The following is a 23,627-nucleotide window of genomic DNA, read 5'->3' as shown; positions in this document are numbered from 1 at the left end:
ACGAGACCCTCAAAGGGCTAATCGGAAGTCGGCTCGATTAATGGACAAGCAGCGGTACCCTCTCTCCCCGATTATTTATGGATTTCATGAGGGGGGTGAAACGGCGCCACGTGGATCCTTTTTGTGCGGAGATTTGTCACGGCGTGGATTTTTTTTTTTTTTTCCAATGGAAATAGAAGTCACGGCCGTTTTTTATATGTCGATCGCAAAATCTATATCGGACGCAATTTAATGTATCTCCCCTCCCCTTTTTCCCGACGAACAAACGACGTTGCTCATTCTTACCGTTCTGCGTGTCCTGAGACGTTGCGGATGATATGTTCGTAACGGGAAGCGGTTCCACGTAGCTTCGATCCGCCGGTTCTTCCTTCACGGCGACGTCCTTCGACGTGTTTTTACTCGCCGCGTTTATCTTGCGATCTCTGCAAATAATACGCAAGATTTTATCAATTTGCCAAAGAGAATTCGCGCGAATTGCTCTCGAGTCCGTGTAACGCAAGTTTTTCCCTTTTTTTTTTTGGCGCAAACTCAATCTCACGCAAACTCAATCTCTAAATCGCATGCATATTTTTGCAATCTCGTAAAAGAAAAAAAATTCGACTTCTGCTAGATTGATTTTTTTCTCTCTCTCTCTCTCTTTCTCTCGAACTTACCCAAAGCAACGTTCCGAGCTGAGCTCGAGAAAATCACCGTTTTGCGCGACGGAAGATTGATACTGGGGATGGTAATTACCGCTGTCGCCATTTCTCGTGCAATTGCTCGATTCCTGTTTCACATTCGCATCTGACGAAAAAGCAAAAACAATTATACGTAAGTTACGAGTCATTGATTCCTTTTGTGCGCCTGCACATACTGTCTTTTTTTTTCGTTTTCATTATAATGTTAATGCTCGGAGATTCGTGAATGACTTTTACGACTGTTTCTTTGCGAGGCCTCCCTTATTTGCCGCATATCGTTAACGTTTTATCGAGTGCGTGTATGCGCGCGCGCGCATCGTTTTCTTCGGGCGATTCATAGCCGAAAAGAACGGCGGGGCGCCACAGGACATAAGGGCGCGTGTCGTCCCGGAAGTGAAGACGCATCGCTGCAACGACACGTGAGAGGGAAGGTGGGGTCTAATGGGGTGCCGACGATTTCGCGAGGGCGAGGGCTGCGCCCCCGATAAATCAAACAGACTCTCTCCTCGGAGCCCGTGGGAAGCGTAAGTCACAAGCCTCCGGCAATAATTGTATTTGTAAACATTGGAGAAGTTTACCGATAGGAAGAAGCGTCCGAACAACGCGCCGCGCCATCGTAGATTGGATTATCCTCGGCGTATCGCGTCGCGAGAGATCCCGTACAATAATTACTCTCGACAATTTCATGTATATCTTGTGTGTACGTATTGACCGGAAAAAAAAAAAGAAAAAAAAAATGAAGAAATCGACGAAGACACAAATTCGCGCGATATTTTTATCTTCGGAGCTCACACAACCACATTTGTAACAAAAATATGTAAAATAAACACGTGCGTGTATAAATAAAAAGATTTTACGTGTATTTAGACGCTTGTCATCTAAACATTCAAGAATATTTTAATTTTGCGTGACAGGCACATATATCTATATATCCGCATCTTTCTCGATGTAATGTTACATCATATTGTTATCCTCTTCTCGACAAACTTTCTCCCCGAATGAAGTCTAAATAAAGACGTCGATATATTGCGCGCGTATATATATATATGTAGTTATATTCTGATGATTTTTTTATTTCTTTTTTTAATATAAAAATCAACTCTGCGCGAGGATATACACGGGCGCATATATCATTTTAAATACGTCGCGAGAGAGAGAGTTACGTATATGATATATTACATACAGAGAAGATACGCGGCCTGGGAATCGCGTGCGTGAGTGTGTAGTGTGCATATAGACATTAGCTGTTTCCCTCCCTCCCTCCCGTTCCGTTCCCCCCTCACCCCTCGATCATTCCCTCTGGGTGTTTGCCCGTCCGGGTTGAAATGTTCGACGATACGTTTGTTCAACGCTGTTTCCACGCTGAATTACACGTATCGTATGTACGTCGCGAATTTTGCGCGCGGAATAATGTAAACCACGCGGTAATTTATCTCGTAATAATATATCTTCTCGTCGAAGAGAGAAGTCGGATACACGCGCGGCGCTCATTTCCCTCACCAGGGGAGTACGTCTCCTCTCTCTCTCTCTCTCTCTCGTTTATCGCGACGAATCGTCGCGGAAACGACAAAGTGGCGGGGAGTATATCGATAGCCGATGTTAATAAGCGCAGCGCGCGGTATTAACGGAAGTAAGAAAAAAAACAAGAAGCGGGATGAGAGCTGCGAAAGCGCGCGCGCGCGCTGCGCTGTGCCGGCTTAATATAAAGTGCTTACTCGCGTAATCCGATATCGATGATCGCCGCAACGAGCGGAGACGAACCGTGTTGATTCTTTCCTCTCTCGGCCGTTTCTGTATACTACGCTAAAAAAGAATTCTGCCCCGCGGGCGACTTCTCGCTGATTTTTAATAAAGAACATCGACGAGATATTGCGGCCCCCTCCTCTCCAACCCCCCGCACACTTCCTCCTGCCTTTGAGCGGCTGTGCAAGATCGAGAGATTCGCGCGAGATAATGTGTAGCGCGCGAGATATATATATATATATGTGTTATTTTTTTTTACGGATAAAATTAAAAATTTCGCAATTAATTTATCGTCACCCGCTGCCGTACACCCGCACGCAGGTGCAAAAACAACGTATCGCCGAACCGGCAGGAAAACCGCAGCGCGCGTGTAAAGTGTCGACGACTAATTAAATATGCACGTGCGGTGTATATGTGTGTAACGTGTTATTAATTGATCTGTCAATGACGGAAGTTGCGCGTTAAATTGTTAATAGACGGTTATATATACGGATATTCAATATCACTTCGGTTATACGGATGCAATATCATTTTTTGTTGTTATTCTCAATTACCGTTTTTTTTTTTTTTTGTCTTGCTCTCATGTCGCTTTTCATGTGCGAGAGTGGAAATTTTGTTTCGCGCGGCTTTTAGATCTCGCGACTCGATTTGCTTTATTTTCGGTCGCTCTGGCGCGACGGTCTCGTCTAGAAGATGCGATTCGTCGTGTCTTCTCTCTCGTGAAGAGTCGGAGAGATCTTCTCAGACAACACGGTAACCCGTAAGGGAAGGGGGATGAGGAAAAGGGGGGAAAGGTAACAGATTTTCCAAACCAATTTCGAGCCGAACCGACGCGCGCGCGCGCGAAACACTTCCGCGCGCGCTATATACACGATTTCGTGGTGATTTCAGCGGAGATTGACATCCTCTCACAATCCAGTTCTGCGGATTCCAATCCCGGATTTATTTATCCAACTTGAATTATCAGACGTCGAGAGTATCGACGCGACACGCGATTATAACAACGCGATATATTTCCCCTTCCTCCGCGAATCTATAATTAGATGTGTGATTTAAATAATAATACGAGATCGTTAAAAAAAAAAAAAAAAAAACAAACAAAATTACACTCACTCGACATCTGATGAAACTCGGGCACGTACTGTTCGCTGTCTTCGGTCTCGGAGCTGCTACCTGTAGAAAAAAGAAACAATTAATATCAAATGTATCTACAATAATTCACGTAAACTTATGTTTTCCGCAATGACTTTTGCATCACAAAACGAACGGATAACTACAAACAAAAGTTTTTTTATTCAAGTTTCTAATAAGAACGCGTCTATATTTTCTCGTCTCACGATAAAATCACCCTCCTTTGATCGTTACATTACGCGTCCACCGCGTATTACATCACAGTTGGGTGAGGATAATTAAAATTAATGTTCCGAACGAATACGTGGCTGCACGTAATTATCTTCGCTGCCGGCTTAGGGATAATTTTGATACTACATCTCTAAATTCTAAAATTCAATAGGGTGTGTGTACGTGTGTGTGTGTGTGTGTGATGGAGTCTCACGATAGCAATTAATAACGTTCTGATTTTTAATCAATATTAAACTCAACGCCGTTATTACTTTTATGCAATACATGTTCAAAGAAATCGATAAAGATCTTATCAAACGACACACCTAAATAAATACTCAACGGTCTTGTCGTTCACATTAGTCTCTTGATCTATTACGTAATTCTTACGTAAATACTTCTTTGAAAAATTTTTTTTAATTAAAAAATTATCGAGAATATTATTTTTCTTGCGAATAACATAAAAAAAAAAGTAAAAAAAAATACCGCCCGAACAGGGACTCGAACCCTGGACCCTCAGATTAAAAGTCTGATGCTCTACCGACTGAGCTATCCGGGCGATTACGGAGGTCCTCCTCTTAAACACGTACACAGGTGTAACTTGTACAAACGTGAACAATAATTACGTTATCGTTATCGCAAACGATCGAATTCTATTGTCAGACGCAATAACAATAAGATTAAGAGTCAAACACTCACCATCTTGCAACCAAGATTCTTGCCGATAGCCTTGCGGCATGTACAATTCGCTTCCTGCAATCAAAGTTGATTATTTTACTTTTTTTTTTCAAAAATAACGTAAATTAACACCGACGCGCACATTGATTTGCGAGGAAAAGTCAACAGCAAACAGGATGAAATACAAATATACATTTATTTGTTGTATGTACGCATCGAGTAATATTTGCCAGAAATTGACAGAACGCGCGATGAGCTTCCGTTATGATTTTATTAATTATTGATGTGTGTGCGCGCTTATTCAATACGTTCGATGTTAAAAAAAATATATATATATATATATTTTTTGGTGATTTAATATACGATTAATAACAGAAAAAGAAAAGCGATTTTAATAACAAAAAAAGAGCGTTCGGATCGATGACCCGAAACGCGCGCGATCAGCGAAATAATCTTCGAGAGAGGATAAAAGAAAACGACGCACCCGATCAGTGCGAGTGAATCAGAAGCAAAAACAAACCCTTGAGCGTGAATGGCCACATAAGAATGCCGTCGTGAAAAACTGGGGTGGCGCGTTTAATGGGTCTCCAGGATTCGCCATGGGTAGCCACTCGGCGGTAACCTCGTTTTGTTCCGTGGCAGAATCCAGTCTGACGCGAATCGAATCTACTTACACCACAGCTCATTGCTCACGTATATATAACAAATGTATATTCAGCCAGAAACATTCAGAGAGAATTGACGAGAGAAAGAGATACAATATACATTTGTATGCGCGATAATGGAATTAACTTTGCGCACTCTCTTTTGCGACGTACTTGCGATTTATTATTTTGTAATGAAAAAAAAAAAACATTACACGGTTGTCGCTAAACGCAACGCGATAAACGCGACACGAGATCCATCGCACGTGAGAGATAAGAAGCCAGAGATTTGATACTCGATATTTTTCAATCGTTCTCTTTAATAATTACACTTTTAGCGCGCGCTCCTTCTCGCGTTCATTTTCGGAAGAGCCGAGACGAGATCGTCACAATGCCGCGCCGCACCAGCTGCACGATGTAAAAAGACGAACGAAACGGGGGAGCAGAGAGGTATTTTCGTCGCGGAGTTTCAATATTTCTGAATCGTCGTCGAAAAACTGGATCGAGCCAGTGTGAAAAAGAGAGAGAAAAAAGAGAGAGAGAGAGAGAGAGAAGGGGAAGGGGACGTAACGCGATTATGATAGAGAAATTGCGGCATTATAGGCAGTGATTGAGTTAGGCAGAGGCGGTCCATCCCGAGTGAGAGCGGCGCCTTCGCACCATGGCATGCCAATGCTGGATATAAAGTGTCAATCACTGCAGCCAGACGCCAGTGGGGTAGTTCGGCGACTCTCTCTCCCCGAGACAAGGGTACCGTCGAGAGAAGACGGGAGGGTTCGACGCCGCGAAGACATCCCAGGGGAGTCTTTTGCGGTGATAACACGTCACTTATTGAATTTCGTATCGGGGAATTGGCGCCGCATTTCTGGGTCAAGGCTAAGACGCTCGTCCGGAACAGGAAGCACCATCATCGCACAGAAGAGATAAGAATTAACTCGTCGTGTCTCCGATGGATGTCTCGACCTCGCGGATGATTTATTGCGACTTGATTTACACGTTTATTGTCATCACAGTTTATTTCCTAAAAAAAAAGAAACCCTGAAAATCTGTGTCTTCTCCAACTAAAAACAAAAAAACTAATTGAACCAACGAGCGGCTCCGGCATCCTCTTATAAACGTCGCTGATTACAATGTGCATATTTCCAAACGCCCGGAGATTTCTCTTTGAGGTCTGCAGGCGCAGGGTCGGGAGACATTTTCGGGTCAAGTAATTGGGCAAGTACTTGGAGCAGATTGTTCTCTCGGGCGACGTCTCTCACGACGACGACGACGCAACCGTGTCTACGTCGCCGCGACCTTTGGAAAATAATGTCGTCGTTGATGCGACTATATAAAGATATCGACTCGACTGCCTGCGAGTGACAGGCTCTCTTCGGGGGGTATAGCTCAGCCTCCCTGTCTCACCCTCTTCCTCAGTCGCCGGGCGCGCTTCGTTTCGGGGTACATGTCCCCGCACGTGTTTCCTAAACGTGCCCTTTCCCTGTATATATATATGTATGTGCGCGCGCGCGTGTGTCTGTGTGTGCGTGCGTTCCCCGCTCGCGACGATCTACACATCGACTTCAACACGATGTATCGAAGGCATCGCCCGATGGAAACGCGACGTCTCCGAGAGCCGCGACGCGGTATCAAAGAGCTTCAAAGCTCGAGAGCGACAGGGGGAATCGAAGAATCGACCGGTCTTCTTGCCCCGCGTCACTCACCTTTTCCCTTGATTACATCCCCGCAAGCTCGTTAAGATCGTAAAGTAGTTTAGGGATATACTCTTTTCACGGGAAAAAAAAAAAAAAAAAAAAAAAAAAAACAAGCGACACGCGGCACGTTTATACGTTGTTGGTATCTAATTGCAGTCGCTCCTGTGTGCGCGATTGTTTTCTTTTGTTTTTGTTTTTGTCAAAATAAATTGCTGTTTTNCGGGAAAAAAAAAAAAAAAAAAAAAAAAAGAACAAGCGACACGCGGGAGTAAGAAGAAGTGTTTGATCCGCGCTTGCGTCGCGCGTTCCTTCGTAATGCGATACTTAATTAAAAAACTACGGCGCTGTAGAGCGCAATTGAAATTTCGAGTGAAAAAAAAACATTCGCTCACCCGTGTGCAGTTTTTCATTGCTCGTAGACTGAGACACCGGATAGCTGCCGGGACAATATTCCCCGGTAACCGTCTGAAGCGGCTCGGGCAGTCTACCAAATCCGTTTCCGGGCTGGAACATGACAAAGAAACAAATAACGTAATTAGTAATATAGAAATAGGAAGGAATATCGATAAATATCGAATGTTCGTTTCTGGGAAGAAACACACGATTTAGCCCGGGCTGGCAGGTATTCAACACACCGAGATTTTTTATTTTTTTTTCGAAAGCAAATCGCGCAATATCGGCTCTCACGAAAGAGAGAATGCAATTAATTTCAGAAAGTGATTGTGAGGCTCGAAGCCTCTCAATATAGGAGCGAAAGACACAGTGAGAAATAGAGGGAGAAGGGTGAGGGAGGCGGCAAGGAAGACATCCGGTGAACGATTGGACGGTTTCCTCCTTGCGGGGCAATCTAGTGGTAAACTCAGTTACCGGTTTTGGGAATTTCGATAACGTGGATGTTGCCTTTGACTCCGTGAAATCTGACCGAGAAGACTGTGTGACAGAGCGAACTGCGGTTGCAATATGTTTTGCGTAATATGTATATTGCAAAAAAAAACAAATAGATAAAACATGTATATTTAAAAATTTATTTTTATAATTAAAAACTACGTTTGTTATAAAAAAAAAAAAAACACCTGCGGTAAAATAAAAAATCGAACAATTCCCTACATATCTACGAACGTGAACGATTCTGATAGAAAATTTATTGATAACGAGCATCCGGCGAAGAGAGTAACGCTGCTCAAAGTTCCATTATTTGTACGTAATTTCTTCTCGAGATTTTCCTTTGATCGCAATTAATCGTCGTCCGCAATTAGCCGTCGCGATGACACGGCACCCGTAATCCGCGTGCAAAACCCGCCGCGCGCGCTTGGACATAAATTTTAATTACACTCACTAATACCGTCTTAAATGTTTAATGCGTCTGCCAATCCGCTGTGTGTACATATTTACGAAAAAATTACATATTTACGGACGCAAGAAAAAAAAAAAAACATCCCGCAGAGTACAAAGAACATTTTTCAATATTTCGCGAAGCGCGAACAAGCTCTGTAAACTATTTAACATTAACTTAAGTTAAAATTAAATTGTCGAAATAAATAAAACAATGTCTCGATTAATAACAAATATATTCTTAGAGCGTTAGATATTTCTTAAAAATTTTTTTATAATTATTCAAATGATTGTTCAACGCGAACACGCTAAATCCTCGCTGGAAAGAAACTGTTTTTTTTTTTTATCGGACAGGGATTTACCAGCAAACTGGTCAGGTAATGATGCGTGAGCGAGCGGCGCAAACACGGAAATGCGTGTGCGCCATTTAACATCTCGACCCGACGGCGACGTGACCTTTCTCAGCGGATGTCGTTTTAGATGAATGCACGTGGAACAGGATTCGACACGCGAGTTCGTACACACGCGCGCGTTTGTACATCTCTCGTGAAAACGAGATATACCCACGATGAGTCGAAGGGAACGCCCCACCGTTCGCAACGGGGTCGCATCCCCCTCTCCAATTCACGTTCTTCACCCTCTTAGTAATTGTGCACTTCGGTTTGGTTTATAATAAAGTCATCGAGAGCGGAGACGACACGTGATCGCGAAATTACGTTCCCTCCGCCGATCGTCCGACGGATCGCGGAAGAAGCACGACTTTAGACACAAGATATAATTTTGATAATATTGTACAAAACGAAGAACAAATGTGGTCAAAATAAACAAGACTTTGTGAACAAACGTTTCAGTTAATTTGCAATCAAGAGAAAATTTTTCTCAGAAAAAAAAATACTGACTTTATCAATAATTGCAAATTTTTTATAGCCGCTTTTTTCCTTATTTGTGCAAATTTGAAAGCCATCGTGACTTTTGTGTAATTTTTTATAGCTAACAATAAATTTGAAATATTAAAATTCTATCAAAGTAAATTTCCTGAATTTAAACGAAGAATATAAATTTTTTAGATTAATTAAAATTTTAAATACAATTTGAAGAGCTTCGAATTAACGAAGAATTTATCATCTCAAAATTCTTCGCCAATTTACAAACAAAGTTTATTATATTAAAACCACTCGTTAAAGTACATTGTTCATGTAGACACTTTTGCTCTACTTTTACTTATGTATAGATATATTATCTGAGCAATATAGTGTGAGATAAAAGGCAATAGAGTTCCCGCTGCTAATTATGTGTCGAAAACGGCAAGAACAGTCAATTTAATCAATTACAGACAGAAGGAGCTTTCGTTACTCTTCGACAAGAAAGTTTTCCTGCCACATCTTTCTTGCCCTTAGCGAGATGCGAAGACAATGACAGCGGCGAACACCAGAAAGTGAACAATGCCCGGCGAGAGGGACAATATGAGAGAGATCTTCAGATTAAAGCGCGCGTCACACTGACTGAGGTTTATCACCTAATTGCTTCCTTCTATACATCGCGAAAGTCTCGCTAAGAAGATCAAAAACGTTTACATTTGCTATTTTGCTTCTGAATTTCGATATGACAATAAACTTGATTAACAAATGGAAAGTGAGTTATTAAATAAAAGTTAACAAAAAATAAAATTACTAAATACGTAACAATATGACGTAACAATAGGCAATTATAAACATACGTAGTGGCACTATATCGACTAAAAAAAAATTAAAAAAGTCGGTCAAGCCGCAGGTATCATTTCGTGATCCAGCACACGCCCCGTAACCGAAGAAGTCGCCCCTAATCATGGGAAACTCGAGTGGTGACATATGCTATATCTCGCGCCGGCAGTCAGTTAAACGTCGCTCCGACGGTGATGCACAAAAGGGTGGCGGCGCGTGTGAGAGTCGGCTGATTTTTAGAACCAACAAACATAAATCAAGTGTTTTCCTCGCGAGTCTCTCTCTCTCCCTTCTCTCTCTCTCTTTCCGTCAAATCATCCCCTCTCGTACATATCGTACACGTCCATTGACCACCCGCGGATTCCGCGTGTCGTGTTGTCACGGTGGTGGCACGCCACGCACGGCACGCGGGGAGAGAATAACGGCGACAATTACGTGTTTAGAGGACACAGAAGGGGAGTGGGTACCCGTGGGACGAGCCGGCGGAGCGTGGAGGCGCGTGCCGTTGACAATTCGCCACCCGACCGAGCGATCATCTCTTGAGTGGCCGCATTGTGCACACACGATGACCCGGACCTCGAATGCCAACCCCCGATGAAGACTCGATTGTGTCGCGGCGCTCGACTCTCCCCCTCCCCCTCCCTTGTGAAAGTCGGACACGGATGTCCGGATCAAACGGGACGCGCGGCAGCGTTTAATGGTCTTAAACACTTTTGTAATAGATAGACGATATATACTGATGCTTACGGTCAAAGGTTAATACGAGAGAAGTGTGTTAAACCAAATGAGCAAAGTATACGTTACCTAATTTATTTATTTTGAATTCAAATAAATATTATCTCGCGAGTACGTTCAAGTCGATTAACTCTGTCAATTAGGTCTTAATTTAGAGAGCTAATTTTTTATTAAAAAAATATTAACTACCTTTTTAGAATTAAAAAAAAAATCAAAAAATAAATTCGCCGAGATGTCGATATAAAAGATCCTCGTAGGTTGAAAAAAAAAATATATATATATATATAAACTCAATATCTTGTTAAAAGATCAATTTTCTCAACTACTCACTAAGCCTGTCAGTTCCGTCGTCGCAGCGGGTACCTCTTGATCGGCAAGATTCATCATAACTTGACGAGATTCCCGTTGAGTTCTTCTCGATCTGTTCCGTACGAGAAACTAAATTGTCACTGACAACTCCACTTAGGATTTCGATTGGAGAAAAAACTTACTATCGAATTGGCGCGACGCGCGGATCTCGGATCTGCCGATGTTGTTACGGCACGAAGATCGAAGATAGCACTGAAATCCAAGTGATATGATCTCGGCGCAAAACGGAGGGGTAAAAGCCACCCTCGCAGCTTGCGCCGGGGGCTGTGTCTCCGACGTTGGTGTACGCCCCTAAACGTGACGTAGACTTCAGTCCTGCGCGTATTTCGCCTCCTTTCCGACCACTGCAAACGGGTGCTGGGCGGAGTCTGGAATTCATTGGTAACACATGCTCGCAATACGATAGGGATGATGCTGCACCACCGACTTCTCTACGGTAGAAAGAGAGAGAGAAAGGGTAAAAGAGAGATAGAGCGAGCTCTCTAAGCCTTCTTCTCAGTAGCGAGTTCCGCTAAATTCTCTCGGTTCGATCGCCATCAAGATATTCGTACTCTCGCACTTGAGAGATGAGTTTATCTGTAATAATAAAGTCTCAAGTAAGTGTGCGGGCATATAAGTTTCAGCAATTCGCCGACTGTGTGATAAAGTTATAGGACAATTTGTATTCTATGTAATGAATATACGTATACATTTTATACATATCTTAAAAACCCGTTAATTTCCGACGTTATTAATTATGCTTAATTACGCCCGCGCCAACTTGACGTCTGTTAGACGTTTAATGGGTGTCCATAACCCCGCGTGACGTCTAACGAACTTCTCTAATGAATGATTTAGAATATTATTTTGTATAAGTGTGATATATATATTCTTCACAGTCTATCTAAAAATTAGAAAATTACAATTATATACATCTGACAACAACAAGAAGACAAATGATACACAAATAAAAACCTTTACATGTACATTTTCAATTTATCTCCTTGCGAAATCAAGAAAAAAATATTCCAACTGATATAAAAATTTGAATACAAATCGTCATTGTATATTAGCAAGTGGTTTTTGAACATTTGTAAACAATTATTCATGTTTCATTGTATTACTGTCAGATAAAAGAAAATAATTAAAACACAGTCGTCACTCACCGAACTTCTCGGAGGCTGGCGAACAGTAAAGGCGGTTTAACCTTTTTGTACATTTTATTTTTTGAACAGAACCCGGTCGATAATGTAAGATTTGATATTATCGTTTATCGACAAACGCGCAACCGCTTTGTACGTCCGTTGGTAAGTAAGAGTGCAAACTGTTTACGGAGATGTCACCACCGGGAAGATACAAACCGACAGGTGCGCGCACAGCACACACACACACAAGTGTTCGCACAGTTTCCAGAATACGTACGTTGGATAACTTTATCATTTATCATTAGTTTGTATACTGGTAATTTGCTATCTTAATATTGTTAATTAACACCGTAGTGACGACGAAAATTTGAAATTGACAATGAATTTACATTTGCAATACAGTAAATGTTTAATCTGAGACACGTGGTGACGTGGAAACGTACACATGCCGCATTATGTTAAGGACACGTTAAAGATTCTTCTTGACAGAGAGCGAGAAAGTCGACGAGGAGAGGGCTTTTTGCCATTGGAACACATTCTTCAGATTTCACAAACATTACATCATTGTAAGCGTCAACGAATTTTAAGCAACTTTTTGCGAATGACTTGCAGTATTAACCGCGATTGTTAATATCACGTGCATTGAGTTTTTGTTTTGCAAGAAACTAATATTTCAAATTGATAAATAATAGAAATTGTATTGTCCCGCGTTCTATTGAAACTAGAATTGTAAAAATAATCAAGTTTCTTTCGCGCAATTCTATTTTAGGAAGTAATATACACGCTTTTGCAAAAAAAAAAAAGCTTTTTTAATTATTGTGACAGCAGTGAATTTTTTGTGTATGTGCACTGTTATTTTCTGTTAAATATGTATACTTTTAAACAATATCTCTAATATATAGATTGTGCTTATAGTTTGTATACAAATGCGTTAAGAGTTTGTGTAACTTTGTAGATTTTTTGTGACGTGTTATCAATTGCAGGTTAGCTTTAAGATATTACTTTACTGTTTTGCAATTAACTGTATGACGTAATTTGGTATGGGAATGTATTTTTAAACAATGTTACAAAAGTGATTTTGACTTGCAGCACAAAAATCTCAAACTTTGAATGTATAAGATATATATATGCAATTCTAAGAGTTGTTTTAAGGTTAGGATAACCTAATTTTTTAAATCGTATTTGTGTCAAAACAGTCTAGAAACAAATCTGAAAGACATTTTAAGTAAAACCTCTTTGCAAAATTTATTTCTTTTATATATACGTCAGGCAACGATATTTAATTTTCTCAGCATTTAAAATTAGAAATGTTGTAATGTTATATTTTCTATTTTGTGCAAATAATCGTGTATGTTTATAGGTTTCTCTAATTTCGAGCATTAATGCTCATAATATATCGATGAGATATGCGGCATCAGGTTAGACCAAATCCTCTGCAAATCTCTGTAGTTGATCCATCTGTCACTGTGCGATATAATACTTGTGTTTATCCGCAAAATGTCTGCGGTAGAGGCAACACCATTCATACGCACCATCGAGTGGGATATGATGGACAAGACCAAATTCTTCCCGCTCAGCATGCTGTCCTCATTCTCAGTCAGATGTTGTTTATATCCTCTGACAGTGATCAAAACTCGTCTTCAAGTACAAAGACAAAATCACATGTACAATGGTACATATGTGTAATTGATTATCTTTAAATTGATTTCTAAAGTGATATTTTTGATAACACTTGTGTAATAAAAATAGTCACTTAAATAAATTAAACACACATTACTTTTTATGTGTTATAGGTATGATAGATGCATGTAGAAAAATTTACAAAGTGGAAGGTGTGTCTGGCCTTTACAGAGGATTTTGGATAAGTTCCATTCAAATTGTTTCCGGAGTGTTTTACGTATCAACATACGAGGGTGTACGTCACTTGCTCAGTGACACATCTCTTGGACGTGTTGATTCGAAGGTCAAAGCATTAATAGCCGGCGGCGCGGCAAGTTTGGTCGGACAAACGATAGTTGTTCCTTTTGACGTTCTAAGTCAGCATCTAATGGTTCTTGGTATCAACAACACTAAACATGGAAGAATACATGTGGATAAAGTGAGTAATTTTCACTATACGGTTTTTTTTTTCAGCCTCTGCAAACTGGTTTGAAATATCTAAATTTATATCAAATGTATTTTCAGATGGGAATGAATCCTTTAGGTCTGACTCTTGAACCCGGAAAAACTCGCGCACAAATCTCCGCCGATATAATAAAGCTGATTTATCAGAGAGATGGTTATCGCGGTTTTTATCGAGGTTACGTGGCGTCTTTGTGCGCGTACGTACCTAACAGCGCTCTTTGGTGGGGACTGTACACCGTTTATCAAGGTAGTTGTTTTTTGTTACTAAATCGAGATGCGGATAAAAAAAAAAACATTATATTTCTTATATCTTTCCTCAACAGACGAGCTTATAAAACTACTTCCGGGATGGTTCTCTCACTTGGGTATACAAGCGATAGCGGGCACACTGGGTGGTTTTACAACTACGATTATCACAAATCCTTTGGACATTGTGAGAGCGAGGTTGCAGGTGCAACGGTTAGACAGTATGCTGAGTGCGTTCAGAATACTATGGATCGAGGAAGGACTGCACATGTTCACCAAGGGACTATCGGCAAGACTCGTACAATCCGCTTGCTTCAGTTTCTCGATAATTTTAGGGTACGAAACCATCAAGCGAGTTAGCATAACTGAAGAATACAAGAGTTACATCCGGTGGTGAGCCTCAAAGAGTTACTATTACAATTAATTTAGCGCAAATATAAACAATAGTTCTTTTTATATGATCGCGACAGTGCCGTTTTCACACATTGTATCTTTCACGCACCAAAGAACAACTTGCCACAATCCGATTATCAAAAAAAAAAAAAACAATAAATAAATAAATAAATAAAATATTCTACGAAAAGAAAAAAAAAGTTACACTTTTTCATAAAATCATTTTTTTTTGGCGATGCCATTAAGTTTACATATAGACAATTTGCCTTTTATTATTGTACACACGAATAAAAAGTAGCAACAATTAAGTAACAATTGTACAGTTGGCCATCTTACCTCATTACCGAAACTCGCGCATCGCAACATTAACACGTTGCGTAATCTCATAGATTTTGTACAATTGTATATATATATATATATATATATATACTTATATATAGATCGCGATGGTTCTCTTGAATAATTTACATGTGGCAACCATTAGACGCGAGTGAGTATTCGAATAAATGTAATAATAATAATAATGCGCATTTTGTATTTTTAGCCACATGTCACATGGAGTACAAACTTTGTAACATGTGTTAGATATGTTACTGTGATAAAAAGAATACAACACGCCCTATTCGTAATTTGAAGAATGTCCCATGCGCGTAGACGCGTTTGTTCGTGACGACGATGTTTTTAATTAAAATGCGATCCTAGTCAAATACGGGCATATGTATATATATGTATAAAATATAATTATTGGCCATCTTAAAAATACGAATAGAGCTTGAATCTGAATTGAGCGGATTCGTAGTTCGAAAACAATTTGTAAACATATTACGTCGGTGAAATACAATGTCGGTTATTAGAAAGTTATTGTTTAAGTAAGACACACACACACTCAAGAGTATTTAATATAATCCCCATAATATATTGTACATGTGTATACAGAGTAAAAAAAAAATATCCCTTGCAAAACAAAAACTTCGGGAGGAAACAACAACCAAGAATAATAAACTTTCTAGGCTGAATTTTGTACAGATGCTTATTTCCCGTTTTAAGATATGTATCTAAAGAGATCGCTTGTGCATATAAATTCTATATGCGTAGTTTTTTTTTTTATTGGTGCACATGTATAACTGAAATTTGCTCGATGCGTGAGCAATTTGGCGTACACGGGGTTTGCAATTACCTCGCGCGATATGCAAATATGCGAAAGAGGGAATTGAACGCGCGCGGATATCTACATAGAGGGATAGAACAAAGACCAGAACGCGCGTTCGAGTTCCTGAACGTGAACGATGCGCGTTGATTGGTATGCATCGTGGAGTAGATCGATCTTGACACCTCAATGACCAGGCGCCGTATTGGCGCTGCGATTTTCTATGCTAGCGTCGTGTCTTGAAGACTACCTAAGGATGCATGAATTACTCCACGGCCGAGGTGTGTTAACGCCCGTCGGCGATTAATCGAATCCAAGTGCGAAACGGCCTTCGCATCACAGCTACACAGTACGTGTAAAAGTAATAATTTGCACAATTGCACGTCGCTTGCAAATAAAATCGTTCACGCGAAAAGTTTGTATCGCGCAGCGCCATTAAATTCAAGTTTGCAAATTATTTCATCTCTAGCTACGATGAACTCTCGTACCACAAGGTAGTTGTTACGAAATTTTTTTTTTTTTTTGAAAAATTGATTTCGATCAAAGTTCTTCGGTTTTTTTTTGTCGCAATGTAAATCAAACAACTGAAAAGCGAAATTATTTCGATCGGAAGCGATTTAAAAAAAAAAAAAAAAATTTATATTACTAGCTACTCTGTCAAACGATCATTGCGATCATAAAAAAGTTGTTCGTAATGTTTTATTTGAATATACATGCGCAAAACTTGTAAGAACGATACGTCAACAAGTGGTCTTGCGTTTGAATGAATGCGGTTTTGTCCGCGGCGTGTGAAATCGTGTGGCCATCTACCGATCTGTTAACGCATTATACATCCTACATTTTCCTTATCTACGGTGTTGCTTGTCATCTGAGTCACGTCGATCTTCGCTAGATGCCTGCACGATTGTAAACTGTATTCTAATAAATTTTTGGCAAAATGTATATGCGCGGACCAAAAGTTTCACGCGCGTTTGTTTTACGACATATTTAAATACTTAAAATATTTTTACGTAAATTTAAAAAAACTGTCATATTGAGTATTGGAAAATCTGAATCGCGATATGTAGCGTTTGAAGTTTCACGCGCGTGGTCACATTAAAAAAAAAAGTCAGCAGAATTTGTTGCTAAATATATTTTTAGAAGAGCGCGCGAGATATTTTTCCTATCTCTCATCGGTAATTCGCGTACTTGAAAGACAAGACGAGTAATGTCTCTAATTTAGCGAGCGGCACAAACGAGAAGTTTCTCGAATGTTTCTATTCGCAACGAGATCAAACATTCGCGGATCGACGGAAAGCGGAAGGAGGACATTATTCGTAGAACGCGGGCGCGACGTGGCCAAACGAACATCTCTCGTTCTTTGACGATTCGTCGGTCTGCGCTCTAAAAAGGGCGCAGACTTTGTTTTTTTTTTTTTTTTTATCTCCGCGGGGAGATCAAGGCGAGTCTCCCTTTTTTTTTCTTCGAGATTTTTAAATGACACACCGATTGCCGCGGGTTAAACAGAGAGATATCGCTCTTGCGCTTTATGCCGTCGTAAAACCGCGGCGCCGAATATTCGGCAATTTTTCTGAAGGAAATACGCGCTTCGCGATGTATATATATATATATACACATGTATATGTTTTACCTCCCACCTAGTGTGTTTGTAAAGTATCGTCGTTTCAAAATTCTCGTTTTGCGCGGCTAATTCTCGCGCAACGGAAGATTTACATTCGTAGGAATTTGAAAACAAGACGAAAAAGAGATGTGCAAAGGCCCCTCGTTGTTCGCCTTCCCCGAGTCGTTAACCGAATTTCGGTGGTTCGGGTTTCACGTATCAGGAAGAAGGAAAATACAAAGAGAAAGATAGGAAAACGCGTTCTCTCATTACAGCGACGTTCGTCAGTCATCTCTCTCACGAGAGGGTGGTCTCTTTTCTCGAAAAGCGACTCTCCTCCTATAGCGCTTCATTTTCTAAGGACCTATTCTCGCTTCCCTCTCATTATGTTCTGCTTCGCCACGGGCAAAACAAGCACGGCGAATAACACACACGGCTCATGGAAGAGAATAGCTCTCTCGCGTGCCCGAGAACGACGACCTTCCCGCGCGCCAAAATGTCGCTTCGCACTCACGCGGTGTGTGCTCTTTGATATCAACGTCGTTAATTATTTTTCTCATCCGAGAAATTTTTTTTATTTGAAAAATTATCTAACGCGCAAACTTCATCGTTAAAATGTTTTAAGATAAATGTCTTTCGTTGTGTTTTCGATTTTCGAAGTTCTCTCGCGTCGCACAGAAACACCAGCGTAATATCAATCAAATATTTAATCGTAAAGAGATTTTTTTGCGCATTAAGAGACCGAAAAAAACGTCCTTATCGTGTCTCGTAAGGGTGACGCGATCAGCACGTGGAAAGAGACTGCGGGCGAAACCCTTCGCGACACTCTTTTTCCGAGAATTGCGACTCTTCTAAATTCAAACACGAAAGGCAGACGACGACGGTCTCGGAAGGTCCTCCACGGTCGCACCGTCTAGTACCGGCTGGTTGTGCGACATTAACGTCGCTTCCTTTTTCCGAATGACAAAGAGGGAGGAAAAAAAACATTTCTCTCCGCTCGAAGAAAAAAACAAGTACGCTCGTTATAAAGAAACTACGCGCGTCCGGATGACAGTAGTCGCGACGAAGATAACGTGCGTGTTTTTTTCTTCGTCATTTTTGTCAAAAACGTGAAATTAACTCGATTCCGATTTCTTTGAAGAAAATTATTACACGGATTTTTCAATTTTCAGCAAGAACACGTTTATAAATTTCCGAAAGTGCAATATTTGCCCAAAATCGTATTTCAAAGCAGAATTTTAAACATATATAAGTTGTATACATCATAATACAACACTCTTTTAGTGTTCAACTATATGTAAAAAAAAAAATGATGTTAATTGGAGTCAAACTCTGAAACGCCGCAAAATGTGTTTTAACGTGTAAATTAGTGTATACACATATAATACTTCACGTGTACACATGTAATAATTCAAATCTAATATTCTATCTTGGATGCAAGTTAAATACATGCGAAATAAATTTTCGAATTTAAATTTAATTCGAGTTTAACAACCGGCATTTTATTTTACACGCTAAAAATATTTCGCGCGTGCGTAACATCCAGATTGCGTTTGATTCCGACATCGACCTTACATTGTTTCTCTCACGTTACGCAGAGTTCATTCTGCTGAGGTAAAAAAAAAAAAAAAATTATGTTGCACATTACGTAACACATATATTACACATAATGAGCTTTTTTGCCGCATATGCGAGCGTTGTATAGCTGAGTTTAACACGCGTGCGTAAAATGCCGTATATACACGCTCGCACGCGCGCTCGCTCGCACGCACGCACGCACGCACGCACGCACGCACGAGGAACAAGCGACGGGGATATACATATAAAACGTTCTAAATCCGCGTGCCGTGTAAATCATCGCGCTCACGCACGTGCGTGCGAGGCATCGCGCTCACGTGCCACGACCGGCTGCGCTTATAAAGCGCACGAGATAGCTCCGCTAAGAGAGCTAGCTGCTGCACCATTTTATAATCGGTTTTCACGGTTTTTCTCGCCGCGCCGAGACGAGGAACGCGCGCCCGTGGCGACGACGCCGCTTCTCCGCGCGAGATAATGATCTCAGCGTGCGTCCCCGCGCGAATGCGAGGCAAATAAGTCGCGGCAAAGAGCCAACAGTCATTACGCGACTGATTATTGTCATTATCGTCTGGCGACTGTCATTGTCGTCGCCACCGACGAGTCATTAATCACGATTCGATCATTAATCAAGCGCGCAATTATGCATCGAGACGACGGTTTTAAACGTTATATAGAAAGCTTTCTCGGCAAGATTTTCTCAGGGAATCATTCCGCGTCGGAATAAAAAAGGACGAACCACTGCGCGCTATTATAATTACGGTCACGATCGCAGAAATTTATATATATATATATATATATATAGCTCCTGTTTTGCAATCGCGAGATGCATACGTAATACAACTTGCGCGAGAAAAGACATATCTTGTTTCGCAACTTTTCTGACGCCGAGTGACGAACGATCGTCTAGGAGAGAAACGCGCGTATAAGTAACACGTTTCGCACTCCGATGCGAATCCGAGAGCGAGATATTAACCGCGAGGCGAGGGATACGCGCGATTCTTCGGACCGAGGCCGCGAGGAGACTTCGAAAACGGAACGACCGGTCGGGATAATAAAAACTACGGGAAAGGAGTTGTGTTGTGTGCGAGCGAGGCGGCGCGTGGCCGCGGGCACGCACGTGCGTGTGTGCGCATCACGATGACGATTTCGCCGCGGATAGCGAATTTAGATCGGGGGGGGGGTGGTAGTAGTTCCAACCCCCCGTGGCTGTCTGTGTCCGAGGATGCCTCGCCAGCTCCGGGAAGAAAGAAACGAACTTTTGCGGATTAGTTGCGCGTCTCGCTCGCAAGGCGGCTTTAACGCGGCACCGTATACTTAAAACACGTCAATGCCCTCGTCCTCGAAACACGCGTGGAGAATGCGATGCCGAGCCGCAGATATCCGCGAGCCGAAGTAAACGGCGTGTTAAAATTACTTTAATACGTTACAAGAGTCGGAAACGCCGCGCGAGGCGAGGAGAAGAGAGTATGTAGAATTCAGCGAGAGAGAGTAACTTCCTCCTTCGTCCGCGGTTTTGAGGACCGTGTTAAATCCGAGTTAATTTGCTTTATGACAGTTTTTGCGCAAATGGACGAAACTTGCGCCACCGCGTAATCTTATCTCTCTGACTCGCTTCTTGTTAAATTTACATACACTCTCGGAAAGTAACGGTGGTAAATTCGCACATGTGTGAGAGAAAGAGAGAGAGAGAGAGAGAGAGAGAGAGAGAGAGAGAGAGGAAAGGGAAGGTGATTTAAACCGACAGTAAATGCGAGATCGCGCGGACGAGCCTCTTTCGCATCAGGGCGAGAGGTTTAAATCCGGCAACGCACCGCAAGCGGCAAAACTCGTATCGTTCCTCTTGCGGAGCTCCACCGCAAGTGTTTTCTTGTTGTCTCGGTCGATCTTACCCCTCCGTGGGCTCTGAAAACAGAGCGAGGGAGGAGAGAACGTGGGTAGCGGTGGTGGTGATAGAATGAAATGGAATCCGAGACCAGAGAGCACAGCAAAGCCAAGACCGAGAGCGAGCATTTTCCTCTCGCGGAGATGAAATATGACCGGTAAGAGGTGGCGCGGTGCGCGTTTCTTTGACGCGAACTGCCGCTAAATCCCGAGTGGATCGCGTCTGGAAAACAGACGACAATAGCCTCTCTCTCTCGCCGCGCGACATAACATAATGGTCCGCTCGTAAAACGCGATGGTTCAACCATCGCAGAGAGAAATAATAATAATAACGACGGGTGTGTAATATCTCTTCCGCGCGATATCTCTGTTATCGTAAACGGGAGAAAAGGAAAAGAGAGAGGAATGCGCACACGCGGAGAAAGATCCTGTCGGCTCTCAGCGCGCGCGACTTCGAGTCTATCTCTCGAACAAATCCTGACGGAAAGAGACGGTAAAAGGACAACAGTAGCCCCGGAAAGTGGTCGGGAAGCGGCGTAAAAGTATATATATGGGGAATTTTCATGTTACAACAAACCGTCCGCGCTTACGGGCGCCTTTTATTACGGCTATTAACTTTAATGCCACAGAGCGAGACGCGGGCTCCTCCCGCTCCTGCGGGCACAGGAACGCGCGATCCTCGTCTCTCCGCGCGCGAGCTGTATCACGCCAACTTCTTCTGATGCGGCCGCGTCGTCGTTAAGCCAGCGCGGCTGTGTCGTATAATAGCACGACGAGACCTCTCGATCAGAAAGATAATGAAATCAACTCTTATTAACGCAACGTGCGTCTCGTTGAGCCGAGAGACTTGTGTGTATCGGCGACGCGCGGGGATCTTACCACACACACAGTCATTAAGAGAATCCTTCTGATCCTTCTCTCATTTAGATAGATATCAGCAGATAGGGTGTCTTGTTTCGTTGCGGCGCGGTAAAAGAAGAGATAGCAATCGATTAAATATGTTCGACCGAAAAGAAAAGCATAGATGTTTTTTTTTTCTTATTGTTATCAAAAGGCATCCGTGCCTCTTGTAAGCGAAATTCATGCGATTGAGAAGTGAGGAGATTTTTCCGGAGCAATATCTCAAGAACGACTGAATCACTTTCGTTTAAGTCTATAAATCGCTTCAGAACAAAACACTAGAAAACAAAAGTATTTTTGCGTTTTTTTAAAGACACGTGACAGGAAGAAGAAAAAAAACACCACGTGACTAAAGTAATGTCACTGCACTTTAGTGACGTATAGTTAAAAACGTGACTAAAGTAAAGTCACGTGACAGGGAAGAGAGGAAAAACACCACATGACTAAATGTATATTATATATATATATATATATATATATATGTTATATCTTATATTGTAGTATATGTATTATATATATATATATATACTACTAAAGTCACCGACCTTGGTCACGCGACTACGGTGAGGTCACCGACCTCGATCACGCGACTACGGTGAGGTCACTGACCTCGGTCACGCGACTACGGTAAGGTCACTGACCTCGGTCACGTAATTACGGTATATATTATATATATAGATATAGAATATTATATATAATATATACAATATTCTCTTTTTTATTCTTTTTCCTGTCGCGTGACTTGAGTCACATGTTGGTTTTCCACCTTTCTCTGTGTGTTGACGAGTACTGTGACATCGTTTTTAAACAAGATTTTATTAAACTCGAAGAGAAGCGTGTGTCAAAAAAAACTTACAACTCGTATCTCGATGTTCGTTTTGGATAGACGCGCGATTCTTCATTTCTACAATTGAAGATAGAAAAAGGAACACTGTTGCGCGAGCGCGCGAGACCAACACGACATATGCTTAATAAGAACAAAACGGAGAAAACAACAAAGCCACAAAACAAAACGCTTCTCGCTCGGGTTCACGCGCGCGGACAACAGACGCGCGCGTATTTTACGTCTCGTCGCTACGATACGCAAATAGAACCGACCGTGGAGACGTCCAACTGTCTGGTGCACTCGCAAAAATAGGATTGTGTCGCCTCGCCGCTGTACATCGTATCCAACATTACGCGATAAAGTTGCATGGAAACGGGGTTACAAGACAAAAGTGATATTCCGCACAGATCTCGCTCTTTCTTTTTCTTTCCCTCTCTCTTTCTTCTCATCTCGCCGCGGTATTCTTCATTCTATCGAGATTCTACCGTTATCGATTAATAACGCGTACCGATCAACAAATTTCTCGGTTGTGGTTCGCAAACGAGTTTCACCGGTCGATCGTGCGTATTAATCTTTGCAACGACTCTAATCCTCCGAGATTCTTTTTTGCGCGCATATATCGCAACTTCATCAATCCTCGATGATGAATAATTATTACGATTGCAACAGTCGGCGTAACGAAGTTATGCGGATTATTAAGTGCGTCGTAAATAATAATATCTGTATGACGCGCGCAATAATCAAAAAATAATCGCGTCGCCCGTGTGTGTGTGTGTGAATCTTTTACATAAAACATATAAGCCGAGCACGCAGCTTACGTAAGTGTCGACGACGTTCTCTCGGCCGGCATTCGTCTTCTCTTGCAACCGCGTTCGCAGTACGCGCATACACGTAC

At 41.7% G+C, this 23,627-nt stretch overlaps 2 protein-coding genes and 1 non-coding gene across 7 annotated transcripts in view; 1 reads left to right on the top strand and 2 right to left on the bottom strand.

The window, feature by feature from the left end:
• The window catches only part of LOC109857019, a 49,061-nt gene that overhangs the window by 8,996 nt on the left and 16,438 nt on the right, over positions 1–23,627 (bottom strand). The window contains exons 2-8 of the mRNA XM_020432864.1: positions 11,036–11,489; positions 10,875–10,965; positions 7,170–7,281; positions 4,461–4,514; positions 3,534–3,593; positions 654–783; positions 286–422 (exon numbers count right to left, since the gene is read on the bottom strand). Coding sequence (XP_020288453.1) covers positions 286–422; positions 654–783; positions 3,534–3,593; positions 4,461–4,514; positions 7,170–7,281; positions 10,875–10,931 — 550 coding nt within the window. The 5' untranslated portion in view covers positions 10,932–10,965; positions 11,036–11,489. The remainder of the gene's footprint in view (positions 1–285; positions 423–653; positions 784–3,533; positions 3,594–4,460; positions 4,515–7,169; positions 7,282–10,874; positions 10,966–11,035; positions 11,490–23,627) is intronic.
• Positions 4,248–4,320, bottom strand: Trnak-uuu. The gene has a single exon. It is a non-coding gene; the product is annotated as a tRNA-Lys (tRNA).
• LOC109857014 (solute carrier family 25 member 44) lies at positions 12,263–15,832 on the top strand. 5 transcript variants are annotated; one of them, XM_020432852.1, is made up of 7 exons: positions 12,263–12,310; positions 12,392–12,603; positions 13,398–13,455; positions 13,548–13,709; positions 13,831–14,135; positions 14,222–14,408; positions 14,485–15,831. In XM_020432852.1, exons 3-7 carry the CDS (start codon positions 13,437–13,439, stop codon positions 14,802–14,804), a joined length of 993 nt encoding a protein of 330 aa, XP_020288441.1. In that variant the 5' UTR covers positions 12,263–12,310; positions 12,392–12,603; positions 13,398–13,436; the 3' UTR covers positions 14,805–15,831. The 5 variants fall into 5 exon arrangements, with proteins under 5 accessions (XP_020288441.1, XP_020288443.1, XP_020288442.1 ...); XM_020432853.1 differs by having other exon boundaries at positions 12,289–12,353; positions 12,440–12,603; XM_020432851.1 differs by lacking the exons at positions 12,263–12,310; positions 12,392–12,603 and adding exons at positions 12,905–13,020; positions 13,127–13,189 and having other exon boundaries at positions 14,485–15,832.

The sequence above is a fragment of the Pseudomyrmex gracilis genome, unplaced genomic scaffold (assembly GCF_002006095.1).
Source record: "Pseudomyrmex gracilis isolate BER0280 unplaced genomic scaffold, ASM200609v1 scaffold_139, whole genome shotgun sequence".
Lineage (NCBI taxonomy): Eukaryota > Metazoa > Arthropoda > Insecta > Hymenoptera > Formicidae > Pseudomyrmex > Pseudomyrmex gracilis.
Note: the sequence above shows the minus strand (reverse complement) of the source record. Positions and strands in the feature narration are given on the sequence as shown.